General features: G+C 39.4%; 1 protein-coding gene across 1 annotated transcript in view; it reads right to left on the bottom strand.

Moving 5' to 3' along the window:
• The window catches only part of LOC122550661 (PC3-like endoprotease variant B), an 869,748-nt gene that overhangs the window by 464,336 nt on the left and 383,444 nt on the right, over nt 1–21,968 (bottom strand). The window contains exon 5 of the mRNA XM_043691743.1: nt 19,701–19,816. Within this exon, the coding sequence (XP_043547678.1) occupies nt 19,701–19,816 (116 nt within the window). The remainder of the gene's footprint in view (nt 1–19,700; nt 19,817–21,968) is intronic.

The following is a 21,968-nucleotide window of genomic DNA, read 5'->3' as shown; positions in this document are numbered from 1 at the left end:
TACATGTATTTGGAAAGGCAAGGACTGATTTGGGATAGTCAACATGGCTTTTGAGACATGATTTCCCACACACAAAGCCGTGTTGACTATCCCTAATCAGTCCTTGTCTTTCCAAATACATGTACATCCTGTCCCTCAGGATTCCCTCCAACAACTTGCCCACCACTGAGGTCAGGCTCACTGGTCTATAGTTCCCTGGCTTGTCCTTACCACCCTTCTTAAACAGTAGCACCACGTTTGCCAACCTCCAGTCTTCCGGCACCTCACCTGTGACTATCGATGATACAAATATCTCAGCAAGAGGCCCAGCAATCACTTCTCTAGCTTCCCACAGTGTTCTCAGGTACACCTGATCAGGTCCTGGGGATTTATCCACCTTTATGCATTTTAAGACATCCAGCACTTCCTCCTTCCTCAGCTAAGATCCATGTATGTCTCATCTTTTGGATACTGGCTGCAGCCCATTTGTGCTGACTTAGCACATACTGAATAGGACAATATAAATTTGGAATTGTATGGAAAGTACCATTATCTGAGTGAAAAATCACACAATACCAAGTTATAGTCCAACAGGTTTAATTGGAAGCACACTAGCTTTCGGAGCGATGCTCCTTCATCAGGTGATTGAAGGAGCTTCGCTCCGAAAGCTAGTGTGCTTCCAATTAAACCTGTTGGACTATAACCTGGTGTTGTGTGATTTTTAACTTTGTACACCCCAGTCCAACACCGGCATCTCCGAATCATTATCGGAGTGAGTGGCTACAAGTGTTGCATCAAATATAGTGCTTCTTCATCAAAAGCCTCACTCTTTCTCATGAGGTTGCTGTGGTCTCCCAGGCAATACCTCTTGGATGTTTGATCTTGACCACCATTGTGAAGTTGCTCAACTTCTTGCAACACTGAAGTCTGGCTCCTGAAATTGTGCCACTGGCTACCCATCCACTTCCCTTCTCTGGTGTGCATTACAGGCCTCTTCTTTTCACATTCTGTGCTAATGCCTTCACTGCCACATTGGAAATCATGGAACTAATCCCTCTCACCTATCGGTCATAGAGTCCGAGAGATGTACAGCACAAAAACAGACCCTTCGGTCCAAATCGTCAATGCCGACCAGATATCCTAATCTAATCTAGTCCCATTTCCCAGCACTTGGCCCATATCTCTCTAAACCCTTCCTAATCATACACCAATCCAGATGCATTTTAAATGCTGCAATTGTACTAGCCTCCACCACTTCCTCTGGCAGCTCATTCTATACACACACCACCTTCTGCATGAAAACGTTGCCCCTTAGGTCTCTTTTATATTTTTCCCCTCTCTCTCTAAACATATGCCCTCCCCCAAGGAAAAAAACCTTGCCTATGTATCTTACCCATGTCCCTCATGATTTTATAAACCTCAACAAGGTCACCCCTCAGCCTCGACGCTCCAGGGAAAACAGTCCCAGCCTATTCAGCCTCTCCCTATAGCTCAAATCCTCCAACCCTGGTAACATCCTTGTAAATTTTTTCTGAACCCTTTCAAATTTCACAACATCCTTCCAATAGGAAAGAGACTAGAATTGCACACAATACTCTAACAGTGGCCTCACCAATGTCCTATATAGCAGCAACATGACCTCCCAACTCCTATACTCAAAGCTCTGACCAAGAAAGGAAAGCATGCCAAATGCCTTCTTCATTATCCAATCTACCTGTGACACTACTTTCAAGGAACACTCCCTAGGACCTTAGCATTAAATGTATAAGTCCTACTCTGATTGCGTTTTCAAAAAGCAGCACCTCGCACTTATCTAAATCGAACTCCATCTGCCACTTCTCAGCCTATTGGTCCATCTGATCAAGATCCTGTTGTACTCTGAGGTAACCTTCTTTGCTGTTGACTCCACCTCCAAGTTTGATGTCATCTGTAAACTTACTAACTATACCTCCTGTGCTCACATTCAAATCATTTATATAAATGACGACTTCATCTGTGCTTCTTCATGTAGACAATTCCTCCACAAATGCTTTACTACAACTTTTGTATCACAGCTCTCCTTTAAGATTATCTGATGTGCTCAAACATGAGTTAGTCACATAAACTACGTGGCCACATTTAAAAGGCATCTGGATGGGTATATGAATAGGAAGGGTTTAGAGGGATATGGGCCAAATACTGGCAAATGGGATTAGATTAAGTTGGGATATCTGGTCGGCATGGATGAGTTGGGTCGAAGGGTCTGTTTCCGTGCTGTACATCTCTATGACTCTGTTGAGTATGAAAGCCATCAACACTGTTCTGGGTGCTGGACTGCATGTTGAAAGCAACGAAATGAGAAGGTACCATAGGCTTGTATTTTGCCTGCTGAAATGGGGTCAGGTGCAGGATAGTCACAGATTCATAGATAAGAAAACTAATTTTATCCCTCCGAAGTTCTTCAATTAACTATTTGGTTCTGGTACTTGAAGAAATCCTTCATAAAAGTGTATTTCCTCCCAGTAGAAATGATACATGCCACTGAAGTTACCCATTTTCTTTGAGAAGTGACCTTATAGAGGTCGACAAAATTATGAAGAGCATGGATAGGATAAATCGGCAAAGTTTTTTCCCTGGGGTGGGGGAGTCCAGAACTAGAGGGCATAGGTTTAGGGTGAGAGGGGAAAGATATAAAAGAGACCTAAGGGGCAACCTTTTCACGCAGAGGGTGGTACATGTCTGGAATGAGGATGTGATGGAGGCTGGTACAATTGCAACATTTAAGAGGCATTTGGATGGGTATGAATAGGAAGAGTTTGGAGGGATATGGGCCGGGTGCTGGCAAGTGGGACTAGATTGGGTTGGGATATCTGGTCGGCATGGACGGGTTGGATTGAAGGGTCTGTTTCCATGCTGTACATCTCTATGACTGTATGACTCTAAGTCATTTATCATCAATCACGATGAAATTTATGATTAAGTTTCATTATTTGCAAAGGGATTTGTGATGCTTCTGCTGTACTAGTTGGATAGGTTTCAGCTTCCATCCTTTCTCTTCATGTGAGGTTAACTCATTCACATAGTCTAATCACACAGGAAGACATCAACTCTGCTGTTTATGTGACTTAAAAGAGATAGTCTTTTTTGCATGCTGCAGTATTGTCCTAAAATCCTTCTGAAAAATGATCAACATTATTATTAATCATGTATCATATAATCATAATCATGGGCGGCACAGTGGCACAGTGGTTAGCACTGCTGCCTCACAGCGCCAGACCCGGGTTCAGTTCCCGCCTCAGGCGACTGACTGTGTGGAGTTTGCACATTCTCCCCGTGTCTGCGTGGGTTTTCTCCGGGTGCTCCGGTTTCCTTCAACATTCCAAAGATGTGCAGGTTAGGTGAATTGGCCATGCTAAATTGCCCTTAGTGTTAGGTGAAGGGGTAAATGTAAGTGGATGGGTTGCGCTTCGGCGGGTCGGTGTGGACTTGTTGGGCCGAAGGGCCTGTTTCCACACTGGTAAGTAATCTAATCTAATATATATGATTGTTGAGATTATTAGGAAATTGTACATTTTATATGTATTTTAGGGAAAATTCACCGACAAGGATCAAGTAGGAAGGAAATGGCCCAACTCATCAGCTGGAAAGTGGAGGACAAACTGGTCTCCATCAGCCTTGGAAGATACAATGGTGTTTATATTCCATGGCTCTGACAACCAACTGTCTGAGATTGTGGCATCCACCCCACGGTAGGATGGGCAAGGGAGGCAATGGCCTTGTATTATTGCTTGACTGTTAATCTAGTGGCCCTGGAAATGCAGGAGTTCAAATTCTGCCATGGCTGATGGTGGAAACTGAATTCAATAAAAATCTGGAATTAAGAAGCTAAAAATGACCAAAAATTCATTGTTGATTGGCAGGAAAACCCACCTGGTTCAATAATGCCCTTTAAGGAAGAAATCTGCCATCTGCACTTGGTCTGGCCTACATGTAACTCCACACCCACAGCAATGTGGTTGACCCTTAACTGCGGACTGGGCATTTAGGGATGGACAATAAATGCTGGCCTAGCCAGTGATATTCTCATTCTGTGAATGAATAAATTAAAAAAAAAATGCTCTGTATTCAAGAGTTATTGGCCAATCAAGAGGCTCTTCATTCTCAGCAGTGACAAGGAGAACAGAGCCATTGCTGGGTCTACAGTATCCCTCAACCAAGCCAACAATGGATGCCAGACAGCCAGATGATTTAACATTCAGGAAATGCTGGAGAAACTTAGCATGTCGAGCAGCATGGCTGGAGAGATAAACAGGGTTTTGTTTCAGAATACCAGCATCTGCAGTACTTGGCTATTATGTAAGCAGGTGAGTAAACCTGAACTGGTAAGGCCAAGCAGAAAGGCTCTGATAGGAGTTGGGATATGGTGATTGAGGAAGGGTCATCAAGTCACTGAGAGGGTGTTAACCAGCCCATAATGCATCAGACTCTCAGGAGACACACAGCTGGCCAGCCCAGAGCCCACAGAAAGGCCACCGTGATGCACTTGGTAGCTTCTGCACACGGCATGGATACTCATCATTGCTAGTAAAATACTGGTAACCATGTTAAGCACTATAATTGGCCCAAGGGAAGATAGGCACCCAATACCTATACCACAGCTAACAAAATATCAACAGGTTGCTGCTGGGCAGAGAACTTGCCATGATGCCTCCCCACTCTCAGACAGCGTGTGTGTTGGGTTGGTAGGTGAGGGTGTGTAAAATTCCAGCCATATTTCCAACCAATTTCTAGCATCAATGCCTGATGGAAGGGTGGGTTAAGGATAGAACCAATATACTGATTCCCAATATATCTTCCATGAGCTGCACTTTTTTTTCAAATGCAGCTCCCTCTTGGGAGCCCATTGCTATAGGTGAACTCTTCCTTATATGTTATAAATTTGTTGGTTTGCACAAAAATGGGAAAAGCATTCGTTGATGATTAAATGCTGTGTTATAATTGAATAGAGCCATCTAATGGGCAGAATGCAAATAAAACCCACTCTGTTATCTGTTAATATTCTGGAATAAAGCTTGAGATAGGCCCTAGTCTGAGGATCATTGTTAAAATAGACCACAAACCATTATAGGCAGGTGGACAGAAAGAACATTAATCACAGTATTATATAAGTCCTACTGCAATGCTTGTAGCTAACATAATTGATCAACGCCTGTTTTAGATTTTAGAGTATATAAAAATTTATACCACAGAGCCAGATCAAAACACAATCAAAGGACTAGTCTGGGCCAAAGTTAAAACTTTCCTTTTAATGTTTCCTTCTGCTCTGATTAAGGGAAATGCTTCCTTATTTTGGAAACAGTTATAAGATTCCACATCTTTTTTCAGTATATCACATCAATTAAACCATCCCTTCATTTGAAAAGTTGCCAGAAATAGATTCAGCCCAAAAGTGAAGGAAGTTGGCAAATCTAAACCAAATGAGGGTACAATCGATTAAAATGTAAACACAAGGTGTTCTTGAAAACAATGGCATCAAGTTTAAATGAGCACAATATGCAATATATGTAGCAGAGGCCTGTAGGATTCACAAGGAAGGACTGTAATTGAAGAATGCAATGGCTGAAACCTTAATCGGAAACGAGGATTAAAAAGTACCGGAGCCTAAAAACTTTCCCGATTCATTAGTTAAACAAGGAAATGTAATCTTCATGGATTAATCATGTACAATCAAGTTAATGGAGGGCCAGTAATGCAGGCTAGATGCAATGAGAAGTTTTAACCATAATCTAAAGAGAGGTTAAAAAATTTATTCTGCAATAAAAAGAAAGTATATGCTGAATTACGCAAGACCAGATCAAATATGCAAATTGAAGCCAGGGTTTGTTAGCTTCACACATCTTTTGTGGGATATTCAGATTTAAATTGCCAAATGTCTGCCATAAAATGATATCCACCAATTTAACAGAGGCATCAGCAAATTAAAACAAATCTATACCTATGTTAAAGCGGTGGACAGTGAGTATCAAATGTTAAGCAATTTGTTGGGATTTAATGACGGGGCTAGTCCATTGGCTGAAAAACTAGTGCAAACCCCACATTCCATTTCTCTGGGAGGCCCAATGATTTTCGAAGGTAGGAAGGGCTCTTACCTGGACAGCCTCACGGCAAGTTAGACCCCGAGCTGGGCAAAAAGTGAAACCCTCAAGAATTTCACACTAATCCGATGCTCTCCAGTACTGACTATGTTAAGACTTTGATTGACCTGCAACTGAAAAGGTAACCTTCCACCCTTCTCACACAGAGTTTAATTGCTGAATGGGGCTGAGGGTTGGGGAGGGGGGAGGTAATTGGAAAGGCAGTAATATCTCCACCTCGTACCCTCCTGACCAATTACACAAATCCCCAAGACCCCTCCCCACCCCTCCAAATTTTGAGGAGGTTGATCATGGTTAAATTCCATGCATTGTCACTGAAAATTTTTAATCTAGCATTTTACAAGTCTTTCCATTTTCAACTAAATTGTGGAACTCAGATAAAAAAAAGGTCACTCGTGATGTTGAAAATTTATTGTTAATATTAGAAAGAATTGAAATATGTGAATCAGATTACTGTAGGTAGAAAAGAAATATTGTTCAGGTTAAAATAAAGTGGGAAAATGAAGATAAGGCATGAGTCTTTTTGGGAAAGCTATATGTGTTGAGTATTTATTTTCAAGTATACATAATTACATTAATAAAGTAGAGTACGTTGTTCTATTACAGTCAAATTGGTAATTTTCACCACAGTCTGCATTAGCTTAAATTTAAGACATGAGGAAGATTGTTATTTCTCAAAAGTGCCGGTGAATTAATGGTTAATATCAACAATTACTTCCAACCCTTGCTAGTTATTAAAAGCTGTATGAAGGTATAACCTCAGGGTCATTTCCCCACCCCCAACTCTGAAATAAAATTGTCTGTCAAGGAGTTTTAAAAAATGTACTGATTCTATTATTGCAGTTACAAATAGACAGCCACTAACTTAATAAATCAGCAAGTAGTATCAAACATTCTTGTGGAATGATGTGACAAATGCTGACATATAATCTGGAGGAGGCTTTAATGGCCTGAAATCCCCCCTCCCCCATGGCTATGCTGCGTTTTTATATGGGAAGTAGGTGTGAAGTATCTGTTCAGTCCAAAGGACACAGGGAGGTAGCTTGGGGTGCTCATGCTCAAAGGGGCACAATATCAGAACAGCTAATCAGTTTGACTGCAAGTAATTACCAATACCATTTACATCTCAATTAATCATAATTGCTAAATTGAAATTCTCCCTTTACAGTATTTAAAAGAGATTGTGGTAAATAATTTAATTCATACATTTCCTAATAATGTTAAAATTATCAGTTGAAACCATAATATTATCAAATAACAAAGCTACAGTCATTAGTTGGGTATCATACCCCAGTGGAAAATGGGATTTACATTCAGTTTGTGCAGAGCTAAATTTATCGGTTAGAAAAAAAACCCACAAAATTTTGTTTTGTAACATTGATCCCTAAAAGAAGCGCTTTCATTCAAAGTAAGGCCACACACTCAGACTTTTACTCCACGTACATGTGAAACATACAATTTTAAATTAAAAGTAGCAGGATGATTCTGCTGGTATTATGCTGCAATATAAATTAGTAATCTTTGTGCCACATGATATAAAATGATACAACTTGAGTCCTTGAGAGCATTCATAAAAACTGTACATTTTTAAAATGAGCTTTTCATGGAAAGTCATTATATTAGAGGTCAGGATTTTAAATGTGAACACATGCTATGAAGGAAGCAGTGCAGGAATTTTAAAAAAAAAACTTCCTTGTTTTGTTAGTTTAGATTCTGAAAGAAGCTTTTGTGTGTAAAGATGTAACTTGAGTCAGGCCTGGAGCTATGCCCTGTGGTACACAGGCACCTATTTCTGTCCCAGTACCAATGTGAAAGAAGTTAACAAGCCTTGTATCTCCAACCTGACACTGGCTTTTGTAAGAAATAATTTTCTTTATCCATGGTGATAAAAAAAATCCTTTGTGCCACTGCACTTTGTTTATTTAATAGGAATGACTGAACACTGCTGATCATGATAACAGATTAAGATCTGTTTAAAATATGATTTTTTTCAGTCATTGAAGCCATATTCAGTGATGTTATTCAAAAATTGCCCATCACACTTCCCAATTCCAATCTATTTCCCTCTTGCTGATTTTATTTGTTAATATGGCTTAACTGGCTTCATTGATTACCATGCTACGTCAACAGAAGAGTCATATTTGTCATTTCAAGCTGAAGGAAACATTCACTTTGGCCTAAAAGGCCAGAATTTTCTGTGCTTTCCGACAGAAGTTACAGGCAAACCATTCAGAGTAGCTTGTTTTGTTTTTTTTTAAAAAAGCAATGTCAGGAGAGCTATTAGGCTGCTTATCTGTCTTTTTGCTTTGGCACATGAATACTCCCAGCTCAGCATGCCATGTGTCAAATCTATCATTTGATATGTCAGCAACCATAATTCCCTCTTTTGTCACCAATTTTGACCAAAGGATGAAAAATTGCTGTCACACACCGGCAAAATTATTGTAGAAAAGGGCAAGTCTGTCTTTAGGTGTAAGCCAAGGTGAAACACAGGGAAACTCTCTTTAGATTAGGTTTGAGCTAACAGAATATTGATCTGTATGCTGAAAATTGTTGATCCCTGGGAACAGGAGATGACAAATGGTAGCAAACAAAAAAATCGAGTCTCTCCAAGGACATTCCAGATGCACTGTGTTGACTGGAAGTATCTGTTTAGTATTAGTAGAACCTACTTGCCCCCAGCAGGAATTGAACTTGGCTTCTGCCAAGCATTTTTTTTTTGTCTGTAGCTTTCCAATTCAATCTAATTTCCTCATTGCTGTGTTTAACTTGGTCTTACAGGAGCTCTTTTTTTGTATGTAAATGAAATAAAGTGGATTAATTGGAGTCACCAAAGCAAGATTATTATTAAGAAGGAAGTAAGATCTTTGCGGATTTGATAACATGTTGGTACTTTTTCAACAAAATGCTAATGATAATTAAAACAAAATGATTATATATTGTTGCACTAAAATAATCAAGAACCACTATTGATTAATGATGCAGTAATTAAAATGTAATTATCTTGCTCCCAGGTTTATCCACTGTTTATTAATTTCAAAAACATATACAGTATAATTTTGCTTAATTTTGACCAGGTGCTTGATAAATACTTAGACATTGGTATTTTGAATATGCATGTGTTATGTGAGTCTTAAAGGATCTGAATTATAGAATTGATGTATCATATTTTGTGTTGTTGCCCAAAATGTCACTGAGCAACTATGCAGTGTTAACATTTGGAACTGACTGCAGCTGTAATCAATTACGTATCAAACAAAATCCTGACCATTTTTAACATAATTTTCTGAATGATGGACAATAAAATAACTAAACATTTGAAAGAAGTATTTACCTAGAGAAGGTGGAATAGTGAATGATACTGCTGCAATATTGCTGTTGGTGAGATTTGAAGAAACGGACATAATGAGGGGAACTCCCATGTGATAAAAATGATTTAATTGGCAGAGGGTAGTGGAGATGACTGTAGATAATCTATTATAGTGATAATGAACTTGTGTATTAATGGCTTAGGTTTGGGGAGATGTTAGCTTATGCACAGTTATGCCTCTAAATTTGCAAAAGATCTGTAAATTTTCTCCCATGCATGTTATTTTTTATAATAATTAGCAGATTGCCTGTAGTATTGTTTACAATGAATTGCAGGATACACTGACTTACAGTAATGATGTTATCAACAAAGTGTGACACACAAAGTGCTGCATAATTTAAATGTGACACTTAAAAAGGAAGTAGGTACTACACACAAGACTTTTAATATATAGTCAACCATTCCCCTGTAATGTTGCTCATCACTGGATGTTTCTTGTTGAAAGTAAATTTGACACTTTGAGGAAATATGATACATCTATAGGAAGTTTTCTATAATAAAATACATTGTGATGACAAGCTTTGAATGTTGCTGCTATTACTTGAAATGCAATCTCAAAACATCTTGCCAATTTGAATTTAACTGTTCAGATAATTAACCATAGTCCACAATTAAACATAGGCACCTCTCTCCTTTAGAGAGAGACATAAGTAGCATTGTAGACAGTGCAGATTATAGCATAAAATTAGAAAGGAATATTGATGGACTATGTGAATAGGCAAAATTGTGGTAGATGGAGTCCAATGTCAGCAAGTGTGAAATTATCCATTTTGAATCGGAAAATAATAGATCAGGGTAATGTCTAGAAGGCATGAAGTTAAATACAGTGAATGCCAAAAAGACTGAAGTGTTCAGGTGCATACATCCATAAAATGTCATAGATGGATGCAGAAAATAATCAAGAAAGCTACAGCATACTAGATATAAAGCAGGCCTTTATATTTAGAGGACTGCAATATAAGGATGTAGAAATATTGCTGGAGTTAAATAATACCCCCCTAGTTAGACCCCACTCGGAGTACTATGAGAAGACGTGGGCACCACACCTTAGGAAGGACATAATGGCTTGGAGGGAGTTCAATGTGGGTTTACAAGAATGATATCTGGACCTCATGGGTCATGTTATGAGGAAAGTTTATACAAATTAGGCCTGCTTTCTCTAGAATTTCTTGAGAAGGTTAAGGAATGATTTGATCAAAGTCTTCTTCAGATTACCAGGAAAAGAGAGTAGATAAATTATTTCCACTGGTTGGGGCTTCTCAAACTAGGGGGCATAGTCTGAGAATTCTAGCCAAAATGCTCAGGAGAGATGTTAGGAAGCACTTCTATGCACAATGAATAATGGATGTTTGGAGCACTCTTCCATAAACAGTAGTGGATTATTTGAGAGTTTAAAATCCAAGATAGATAAATTTTTATTCAGCAGAGAGAAATTTTTGTTATGGGATATGGGGTCACAGGCATGTATATGGAGTTGGACCACAGAGCAGCCATGATCTCACTGAATGGTGGAACATGCTCGAATGGATGAATGCTCCACTCCTGTTCCTATGATCCAATGTTAATTGACGCTGTGTGGCTTGAGGAGCAACATGAAAGTGTTGACCAATCGGGAGGCATGTCTCAGGGGCCACATTTAACCAAAATGTGATTAATCTGTGCTGCTGACATCATACTCTAGCCATCTAGTCAACTGAAGTAACCAAGCCTTCAGTAGATCTTTTCAAGAAGTGGAATGAGCTGCAGGCTTACAGATTACTGTGCTTTCAGTTTCTATGATCCTCAGAGTATCAAAACATTGAGACTATATTTTATAAAATGGATTATTAAGCTTGTAAGATTGAGTTTGCCATTTCACAAATGTGCCTCAGTGATAATATAACAGCTGTACCTCCAGAACACAGGAAAAAGTAAGCTATTTTATTTTATGATGTAGACAGGCAGGATGCTAGAAGAACACTGCAAGCCAGGCAGCATCAGGAAGTGCAGAAGTTGACATTTCAGATGTAACCTTTCTTCAGGACTGGGTGTGGGTGAGGCGGGGGGCAGGATAGGGAGGAAGGCGGAGACAGGGTAGCGAAGTGGGGCTAGGTGAAGACAGGTGGAGGGTACGACCTGGTTGCTCAATGGGAGGAATGAATCCAGTGAGCAGTGGAAGGAAGGGAGGAGCCATTCCCTGAGTTTACGTTTGGTCTCCACGATGTAGAGAAGACCACATTGGAAGCATCTGATGCAGTAAACTCGGTTGGAAGAGGAGCAGGTGAACCTCTATCTCACCTGGAAGGACTGTTTGGGGCCCTGGATGGAGGTGAGGGTGATTGTGTATGGGCAGGTTTTGCATCTTTTCTGGTTACAGGGGAAAGTACCAGAAAAAATGTAAAACCTGCTGGAACTCCACCCCCCTCACCTCTATCTAGGGCCCCAAACAGTCCTTCCAGGTGAGACAGAGGTTCATCTGCCTCTCTTCCAACCTGGTTTACTGAATTAGGTGCTCCTGGTGTGGTCTTCTTTATTTCGGGAATGGTTCACCGAGCATCTCAGCCGGGTCTGCACGGGCTGACTGGATCTCCCAGTCACTGCCCATTTCAATTCCCCCCAACCACTCTCTTTCCAACATGATATCTTTGGCCTCCTCCATTGCCAAAACAAAACACAGTGACTACTGGAGGAACAACACTTTATCTTCCACCTGGGCAACCTACAGCCCGGACGACTCAACATCGAGTTCCTGGAGACTTGTTACATCCAAAATGTCAACTTCTCCACCCCCTGAAGCTGCTGGGCTTGCTGAGTTCTTTCAGCCTCCTGCCTGCCTATCTGGTTTCCAGCATCTCCAGGCTTTTTTTCTTTAACCAATTTTATTTTACAAATGCAGCCAGGTCTCAAAGGTTTTCTGCTATTCAACAAGATCATGGGTGATCAGTGATTTAGTCCCATCTGCCTGCCATTGTTCCTTATACCTTGGTAGGTTTACATTATCTAACTCTTTCACCTATTTAAAAGTTACATTTGATCTTACATCAATTGCTATTCACAGAGAGCTCCATACTCTTACTATCTTTTTGCACATAGAAGTGTTTCCTAATTTCATTCCCAATATTTAAACCAAAATGTCCCAAACCTGTAGCAATGGTCTGTTCGCACCCACACTTATGTATTCCCACTAAAACTTTGAAAACCTCAATAAAATGCTCCTCAACATTCAAAATCTCCAGTGCGTGTAATCTCTCCTTGTAAGCTAACCTTGGAGTTCAGAGATATCTTTGCTACACCCACTCTTCATTTCCTCAAGGCCAATATATCATGTATAGCCCAGAATTCTTCTCAGAATACCAGGTGTGGTCAGTCAGGACTTTGTGCAGTGGGAGCACGATTTCTAACCCCTTGTACTCTAAGCCTCCAAATATAAAAGATGCATTACATCAGATTTCTTGTTTGTTTTCTGTGCCTATTCATACATTATGTCAATTTATGTACTTGGAGCAAGTTACGATTGAGAAGTTTATAAGGTCACTTAAACTTTGCAACTGTAGCTGCAAGGGTTGAAAAATGTGGTGCTGGAAAAGCACAGCAGGCCAGGCAGCATCCGAGGAGCAGGAGAATCGACGTTTCGGCATAAGCCCTTCTCCTGCTCCTCAGATGCTGCCTGGCCTGCTGTGTTTTTCCAGCACTACATTTTTGAACTCTGGTCTCCAGCATCTGCAGTCCTCACTTTCTCCAAACTGTACCTTCAAATAAGGTCAGGTGACCTGTTCTGCACTCTGTCAGACAGCAAACCTCAGCAGTTTGATCGCAAAGAAGGCTATACTATTTTACTGAGATGAAAGCCACAAGCTAGTTACAGTTGGAGACAATGGCTGTACTTTGAGCTTGCAGTGTGTAGATTGTAATTTAGTATTTGGAATGATAGCCAAAAGGAAAAGGAGATGAGGTTAACTTGCTCAATAAGAGACAAGAGTATCTCATTAGTAAGAGAGGCTCTTAGGTTGACAAATCAAAATATAGAACTAGTTTGGGTGCAACTGAGACACAGCAAAGAGACAGCTAACTCCCAAAACCTGTCTACTATGTATAAGGCCTAAGTCAGGAGTATGATTGAATGTTAATCAGTTTCCTGGATGAGTGCAGCTCCAACAACACTCAAGAAGTGTTCATTGGTGCAGATTTCTCAGCAACAAACCCAGACAAGCAGACAAAATGCGTCCAGAAACCCTAGCCACTCTCCCCTACATCAAAGACATCTTGGAAATGACTGCCAGATTACTCAGACCCCTTGGCTTCATGGTAGCCCATAAACACACTAAAACAGCAGTTAATGAACTTGAAAGACCCTAAACAGACAATAAGCAAAACTAATGTTATTTACAAAATATTGTGCAAGGACTGTAACAAACACTACATTGGACAAACAGGCAGAAAACTAGTCACCAGGATACATGAACATCACTTAGCCACAAAAAAAATGACCCTCTCTCATTAGTATCCTTACATACAGATGAGGAACGACACCACTTCGACTGAGACAATACATCCATCCTAGGACAAGCCAAACAGAGACTCGCACAAGAATTGCTAGAAGCATGGCATTCCAACTGGAACTCTATCAACAAACACATCAAGTTAGACTCCATCTACCACCTCCTGAGAAAGAGAACAGGAAATTTCATCACCACAGGAAATGATGTCACCACAGGAAAAGACATCACCAACCCAAAGAAACCCAAACATATAAATAGAAAGCAAGAATTATCAACAGTGCTTCACCTGGAGGCCCACTGAAGATGTCAGCTAGTAGGGTGAATAAACATCTGGAAATGAACCTTGCAGCTCAGCAAGCAAACCTACATCCAGGTGGTGAGAGCAATTAAAACACACTGTTCTCAGCTTTAATAATAGGGGCATGGAATCCAAGAGTAGGAACATTATGTGGAAATTGTACACATATTCATTAGACCTCAGCTGGAGTACTGTGTACATTTGTGTGTGCTACATTATAGGAAAAATGTGAATACACTAGAGGGATTGCAGAAATGATCTACAAGAATGGTTCCAAGAATGAGAAACTTGAGTTATGAGAATAGACCGAAGAAGTTGGGACTGTTCTCCTTGGAGGGAAAAAGGTTGAGAGGAGATTTGATAAAGGATTACAAAATTATGGCTAAAAATGGACAGAGAGAAGCTGCTCCTGTTTGTAAAATAAAAAAAATGAGTGTGCATAATTTTTAAGTGACGTGCAAAAAAATCAAGCATGACGTGAAGTAAAAAAACTTTTTCACACAGTGAGTTGTTCAGGTAAGGTTATTTATACTGTTTGGAAATGTGGTACATGCAAGTACAACTGAAGAATTCAAAAGGGCGCTGATAATTATTTGCATTAGAATTGCATGCAGAAATATGGGGAACAGGCAGGAGATAGAGAATTAACCCAGCCTAGTACTGTGGACGATGAATTCCTGGAGTGTATATGAGATGGGAATCTGATGCAATTTATTGAGGAGCCATCTAAGGACTGGGCTATTTTGGAGTTAATGTTGTATAATGAGAAAGGACTTTTAACATGCTGGCTGCAAATGAGCCATAGGGAAATAGTGACCACAATACAATGGAATTATGTATTGGGTTTGAATGCAACATAGTTCATGCAACTATGAGGAGCAGGTTGACTATGGTGGATTTGGAAACTACACTATAAGATTTGATGAAAGACAAATAAATGCAAATATTTAAAGAAATACTATATGATCGACAACAGAACGTTCTTCCGTAGGAAGTGACTTCAATTTTAAATTGGAACGAACTTCAAAGAAGTCTTGGAAGTCACTTTAGAATACATTTATGATTTTTTCGTCAACTTTTTGAATTTTTCTGAAAGACTTAAAAAGTGATTACATCGTCATTGGGAAACTGTTAGCATCTACTGTAATGGACGAAACGGCATACATAACCTAATCAAGCTATGTCAGAAAGACTTCATGTTAGGCAAATCACATCTGATGATTTTCAGTATGGAAGTTTGAGGATGGCAACTTGTAAATAGTAGAGTGCTATTGGGAAGAGTGCTGGGGCTACAGTTACTTTATTTTTATCTATACTGCAATAGAAACTGAAACATTGTCTGTGGCTAAGTCTATAAGTGATATCATGGAGTTAGTCACACTGGAAAAGATAGCCCCCAAACTGTCTGAAGCTGTCTGCCTCATTGGAACCAGACTCTTCCACGGTGCTCAACTGTGACAATGGGATATGTGAATATACAGATTAGTCGTAGTAAGCCAGCCAGTCCCATGAATCTGCTCCACCATTTGATTTATGACCGAAAGTACTGCAGATGCTGTAAATCAGAAACAAAAACAGAAGTTGCTGGAAAAGTTCAGCAGTTCTGACAGCATCCAATAAGAGAAATCAGCTCATGTTTTGGGTCTGGTGACCCTTCCTCAGAACTCCTCAGTTCTGAGGAAGAGTCACTGGACCTGACACATTAACTCTGATAATGTGACCTGCTGAGTTTTTCCAACAATTTCTGTTTTTGATTCGACTTATGACGTCTAATTGAATTTCACCCTCGACTCCACAGTTCCACATGCTCCAGTGCCCTATAACTCCCTTGTTGTGTCAAGAAGTTATCTCTGCCTTTGAAACATTCACTGATTCTGCCTCCAACAGTCCGTGGGGAAGAAAGTTCCACTGATTCTTGATCTGCTAAGACAAAAAATTCTCATATTCACCTCAAATGTGAGACTCCTTTTTTTAAAAAAAACTGTGGTCCCTAGTTGTAGTATCTACCATAACATCCTTTCATTTTCCAGCCTGTCAAGTCCCTCAGGATATTGTATGCTTCGGTAACATCACCCAAAAATTATTCTTTGAAATTCCAATGCATTTAGGTCCAAATCTGATCAACCTTTCCTCATATGCTAACCCACCCTCCCAGGGGTCAGTCAAGTGAACCCCCTCTGAACTGCTTTTCATACAGTTATGTCCTTTCTTGAATAAGAAGACCAGACATTTTTTAGAGTACTCCAGATGTGATCTCACTCATGCCCTGTATGAACATAGCATATTCCATTCCATTCCATTTGCCTTCGTTATCATTGCTAAACCTGTTCTAACTTCAAGATTCAATTGGAATTGAAGAATAATGAAGCAGTGGTATGCAGTGGCATATACCAGGCATTCTTTCCTAGCCTGAATAAAAATTAAGCTGCATTTGTAATGGCGGTCAGGTGAAGAACAGATGAAGGTGAACATTGAAGGTTAGGACAAAGAAACCTACACCTTTCATTTAAAATATAAAAATGTATTAATGCCCCCTATAGGTGGTTTTGAATTCAGATTTTTAAAAAATACTTAATGATCAGTGCAGGCACAATGTTCAAAAGGATGAAATAATCTGGATGATGGTAAAATAATCTGCATTACTGAATTACAACTTCTTCATCATTCAGATTAGTTAATGTGTTAGATTAACTTTTGTCATGTGAGAACTTCTTTTTAAACCAAAAGTTGGTCAGAAATCTCAGAATGAACCTAATTTTTTTGACTAAAGATTTAGGGGTTTGTCACTTCGAGGCCTAGTGAGTCCTCTTGCCTTATCTTGCTAACATACCTCATAAATTATCTACGATGTACCAATAGCATCCCTCATGATTTCTGCCCCCATCTTATCAGGTGCCATAACAATTCACTACTCAGCAAGTATCCCAGAATTCATAAGCATCCTGTGGGACCATTCCATCTTTAAAAATCTATTCTGCACCCAGACAAGTACTCTAAGTCTATAGCTGTCCTTCACCTTTGCTGACATTTGCTCTGGACTTAACAGACAGGTGGAAATTGACACTCTGCATTGTGGGCAGGGTGCTGGAGGTCCTGTTGGACAGGATGATGCCAGCATGAGAATGCCTCCTCTTCCAGGACTGTAGTGGAGGCCTGTGTACCAGACCATGTTCTGAGGTGCCACTTTGGTTAAGACACCCATAGAAAAGTAGCCAACACTGTAGGAAGAAAGTCAGTGTTCTTCTCCATTCTGCTGGTGTAAATGCCACGATCTTCTCTCCAAATCTCACGCTCACTCTCTCGCTGCTACTGTAAGCATCTCCTATTATGATTAATAATGTTCTACCTCGGTCATTACTGCCATTAACATCTTCACTACACAATCTAACCCACTTCATACCTGACACCAGGAAACACTTATAATGTGTATATACTGGCTTATAACTGGGTTATACCAGATATCAGCAAGCATGAATCATTACATGATCATACCGGACTTGAAACATTAACACTATTTCTCCCTTCACAGACACTGCTAGATTATTGAACTTCTCCAGCACTTTCTGTTTCTATTTCGGATTTCCAGCTTCTTAATAAATTTGCTTTTATCTGTCATAAGATATATTGGTACATGAATTAAAACTACTTTCAGGTCTCAGCAATATTGGTTTATAAATAGAACCGTCATGATTTATGCTGGTGAAGAGAACATAAGGATCTTAGAAAGTGATAAAGATAGGTTAAGTGAGCAGGCAAAGAAACAGCAAACGTGCAGTACAAAGAAGGAAAGTGTGGAATCGTTCATTTTGGCGAAATTTTTTTTTAAATTTTCTAAATGAGAAGAGATTGCAGAGCTCTGAAATTCAGAGAAATCTAGGTGTCCTAGTGCACAAATCACAAAATGTTAGTATGCAAGTGATCAGCATGAGTCACAAAAAGCAAGAATCCAAGTTCAGTGGATAATGGAGAAAGCAAATGAATGTTGGCTTCCATTTCAAAGTAAATGGAGTGAAAAAAATGGGGAGTTCTTGCTAAAACCATACATGGCACTGGTCAGACCACAGCTGATCTGCTCCTTTATCTATGGACTTTCATTGCTTAAGTATTGCTTTATCTTACAATTGATTATACCTGCTGTGTAAGGATAGATACTTAAGTAGAACATGTAAAAGATTGTAGAAAAATTAATCTTATCCTTATTTGCTTTCATAATACAGTTTGATTTTCCAAATGCATCCATCCTGAATTTAAACGCTTGAGATCACGTCCATGCACATCTGTCTGTGCCCAGCACTTTTGTACATACGGCCAATCCCTTTTTATCTGTATCTGTACACGTGGGCATTCTGCTATACTCAGGAATATATGAATGCACAACCATATGAACCAGGAACAGAAGTAGATAATTCAGCCCTCTAAGCCTGCTCTGCCATTCAATATAGCCATGGCTGATCTGCTTAAGCTGCAAACACTTCCATATCCCTGACAACCTGTAATTTCCATTCCTATCAAGTATTTTTAGATGGTAACAGGACACTCCATCTTATAAATATTCAGTGACCTTATTTCCATTATCTTCTGTCACAGAACTTTCCAAAAAAAAATTACCCTCATCTTAATCATAATTTGAAAATGATTGCACCCTACTTCTGAACTCAGGGAATATCCTTTCCACCTCCACTTTAACTTACTCATTCCAGGTATCAATCTAGTAAACCTCCTCTGAACTATCCCCATTGCATTAATCAACCTGTTCAGACATGGTATGGCACACCTCTAGAACAGGTTGGATTTGAACCTGGACCTTCTGGTCCAGAGGCAGGGACACTACTCACCGTGCCACAAGTGCCCTCCTCATACATTTTTATCTTTCCTTAAATAAGGAGATCAAATTGCACACAGTATTCAAGATATATTCTTACCAATACCCTGTATAACTATAACATAGCATCCTTACTTTTATGTTTACATCTTCTTGGAACAAAGGATAGCGTTCCATTAATCTTTTTGATAAAATGTTACACCTGTATGTGAACTTTCTCACCCATGCACTACAATACCTGGATTACTCTGCACCTCAGAGATCTGCAGTCATTTTGTATTAAAGTAAAACTTTGCTTTTACATTCTTCCCAAGAGAACAACTTCAAATAATACTGCGTCTGAGATTTTTGCTCACTCACTCAACTTACCTATATCGATCTGCAACTTCCTTATCTCATCTTCAGAACAAGCTTGCCTACTAATGCTTGTGTTTTTTTGCAGATTTAGATACTATACCTTTACTGGACTTATCTAAATCATTGATGTAAATTGTAAACCTTCGAGGGTACCGCATGGATCCATGAGACCCCACTTGTCACATCCTACCAACTGATTACTATATTTTATTTCAAGGGTTAACTCAAGAAGAAATTAATAATCTGGTGATAAAGTACATACCAGTTCCCATTGTGCCGGCCACATTGGATCATTGAATTGCAGTGCATCTTTATCTTCTTGTTCTGACTTCAACACATTGAAGATTGCTGCAGGAATAGTATCATGCTTTTCTCGATCTGGAAACCACACAAATATATTAGTTATGCCTCTTATATTGGGATTCAAATTTAGTAAATAAATGAGTTTCCCAAATAATATTGAAAATATTTTAATGAACTGACACATTTCTACTGACATTAAAATGTCCCAGAATTTTAAAAATATCACAACTTTTCCACTGGGCAAACATACAAAACAATTTTCTTTCATGATATAAACTAGAAAGGTCAGTGTCCTGTTACCATACAAATGTTGAACATACTGGTATCAATTCCCTGCCAGCATTTTAAAAAAATGAGCAGTAAAATTCTTTCACTGTAAAAGTTTTGGGAAAAACTTCTGTCATTTGGGTGAGGATGCCATTATGAAAGCCAGCATTGTTTTTTTTTTAAGGCAAGTTGTGGTTAACTAACGATTGAGTTTAATGATTGGACATATACATGAATAGGAAAGATTTGGAGGGATATGGGTCAGCAGCTGGCAGGTGGGACAAGTTTAAATTGGGATTGTGTTCAGCAATGCACTGGTTGGACCAAAGGGTCGGTTTCCATGCTGTCTGATTCTATGCCTCTACGTCTTTGTGAGGTAACTGGGAGAGTTGATATGGTGTTTATAGTCTTCCAAAATTGTTTTCATAAATTGCCACTTAATAGGCATGTCAGCAAGCTTAAAGGATAAAAAAGGGACAGTGGCAGCATGGATATGAAGTTGGCTAAAGAAGACAGAGCATAGGATTGATTGGCTGCTTTATGAATTGATATTCTGTCAGGGTCCAAAAACTTAGATTTGGGTGCATTTGGCTCCATTCCAATATTTGCAGATGATAAAAATATGCAGGTGGTGCATTTAAACTGGTGTTTCAGTTAAACCCATATTAAAAAAAAACAAATTAAAGCAGTGTCTGTTGAGTTAGTAAGTGTATGCCTGTGAAAGCTGGCACTGTTCTAAATTTCATCTACTGGTTTGCAAGATAAAACATATGGTGAATATGGTCACCTGAAAGTTGAGGATTAAGAGCATCAAAAAGAAAAATCAGATTGAAGATTACAATTCTAGTAGTCATTGTGAAAAATGACAGAGCATGTGTGTACATTGTTCAGGCATGCTCATCTACCCAATTTCAAAGAGTCTCAACCATATGATCAGTGTAAGGCTAAAGTTCACATATGTACATGGGCTGTGTGTCACCAAAGTGAAAGCAAATCATGGCCTTGACATTGTCATATCGGACGAGAAATAAAATCAGAAGGAAAGTACTTTGAGAGCTGAAAACTCATTGGTTGGATGCTGGAGGAGGTTTGGCATTCCTCCTAGCGTTCTTGGATGCAATTTACAAGAAAGATAATCTGTGGAAATGACAATGAACAACAACAGAACACAAAGGAGGTCACATATTCCAACAGGATCAATCACAGGCTGGTGGAATGGGTGGGCATGTGATAGATGAAATTTCATGCAAAGCAACATTAAATAGTTTTTTGAATGAAGAACGAGTCAAAGCAGGAAAAGGTAAACAGTGTGATTCTACAGGGGGTGCAGGACCAGGGAGAACAGGGGTAAATGGGCACAAATTGCAGAAGATGGCAGATTGTAAAATCAGTTAAAATTTATATAAAAGGTGACACAAAAGGTGTGCAGACATACTTTTTGCTGAAGTTATCCTAGATCTCTAACTTTTTCTGAAAGTGTTGAAATCTAAAATTACCACTAGATTACATAAAATGATGGGGTCTTAAATTATTTTTCTTCCAATGTTTTTCATCCATGCCTGAAGACACAGATTCATGCTGCACTGAACTAGAAAGTATTCCATCACCTTAATAGTTGCTCTCCATGTCGGTAAACAATTTTACTATACAGGCGCAACCTGACTTCTGGCCTCACTAACATCTACACATATGATTTCCCTAAACAGAGTCCAAAGAGGAGCAGAAGTACTGAATAATTTTTACCTGTTCTCGCACTTGGTATACAGTTAGTCACTAAAGTCTCATTGGGATCAGGCTAGCCTATGTGCTAATACCATTCACCTTCCATGGCTCCATATGCTTTAATAATTTCTTCTTTTATAGAATGTTCGGGGTCAAGCAGGAGAGAACAAAATGAGAGTTCAAGGCAAGAATACAGGTCTAGTTGCTTCTGTAACCTGCAGGTTCAGAGTTCACATTT

The sequence above is a fragment of the Chiloscyllium plagiosum genome, chromosome 6, assembly GCF_004010195.1.
Source record: "Chiloscyllium plagiosum isolate BGI_BamShark_2017 chromosome 6, ASM401019v2, whole genome shotgun sequence".
Taxonomy (NCBI): domain Eukaryota; kingdom Metazoa; phylum Chordata; class Chondrichthyes; order Orectolobiformes; family Hemiscylliidae; genus Chiloscyllium; species Chiloscyllium plagiosum.
This window is presented reverse-complemented; position numbering and strand designations above follow the sequence as displayed.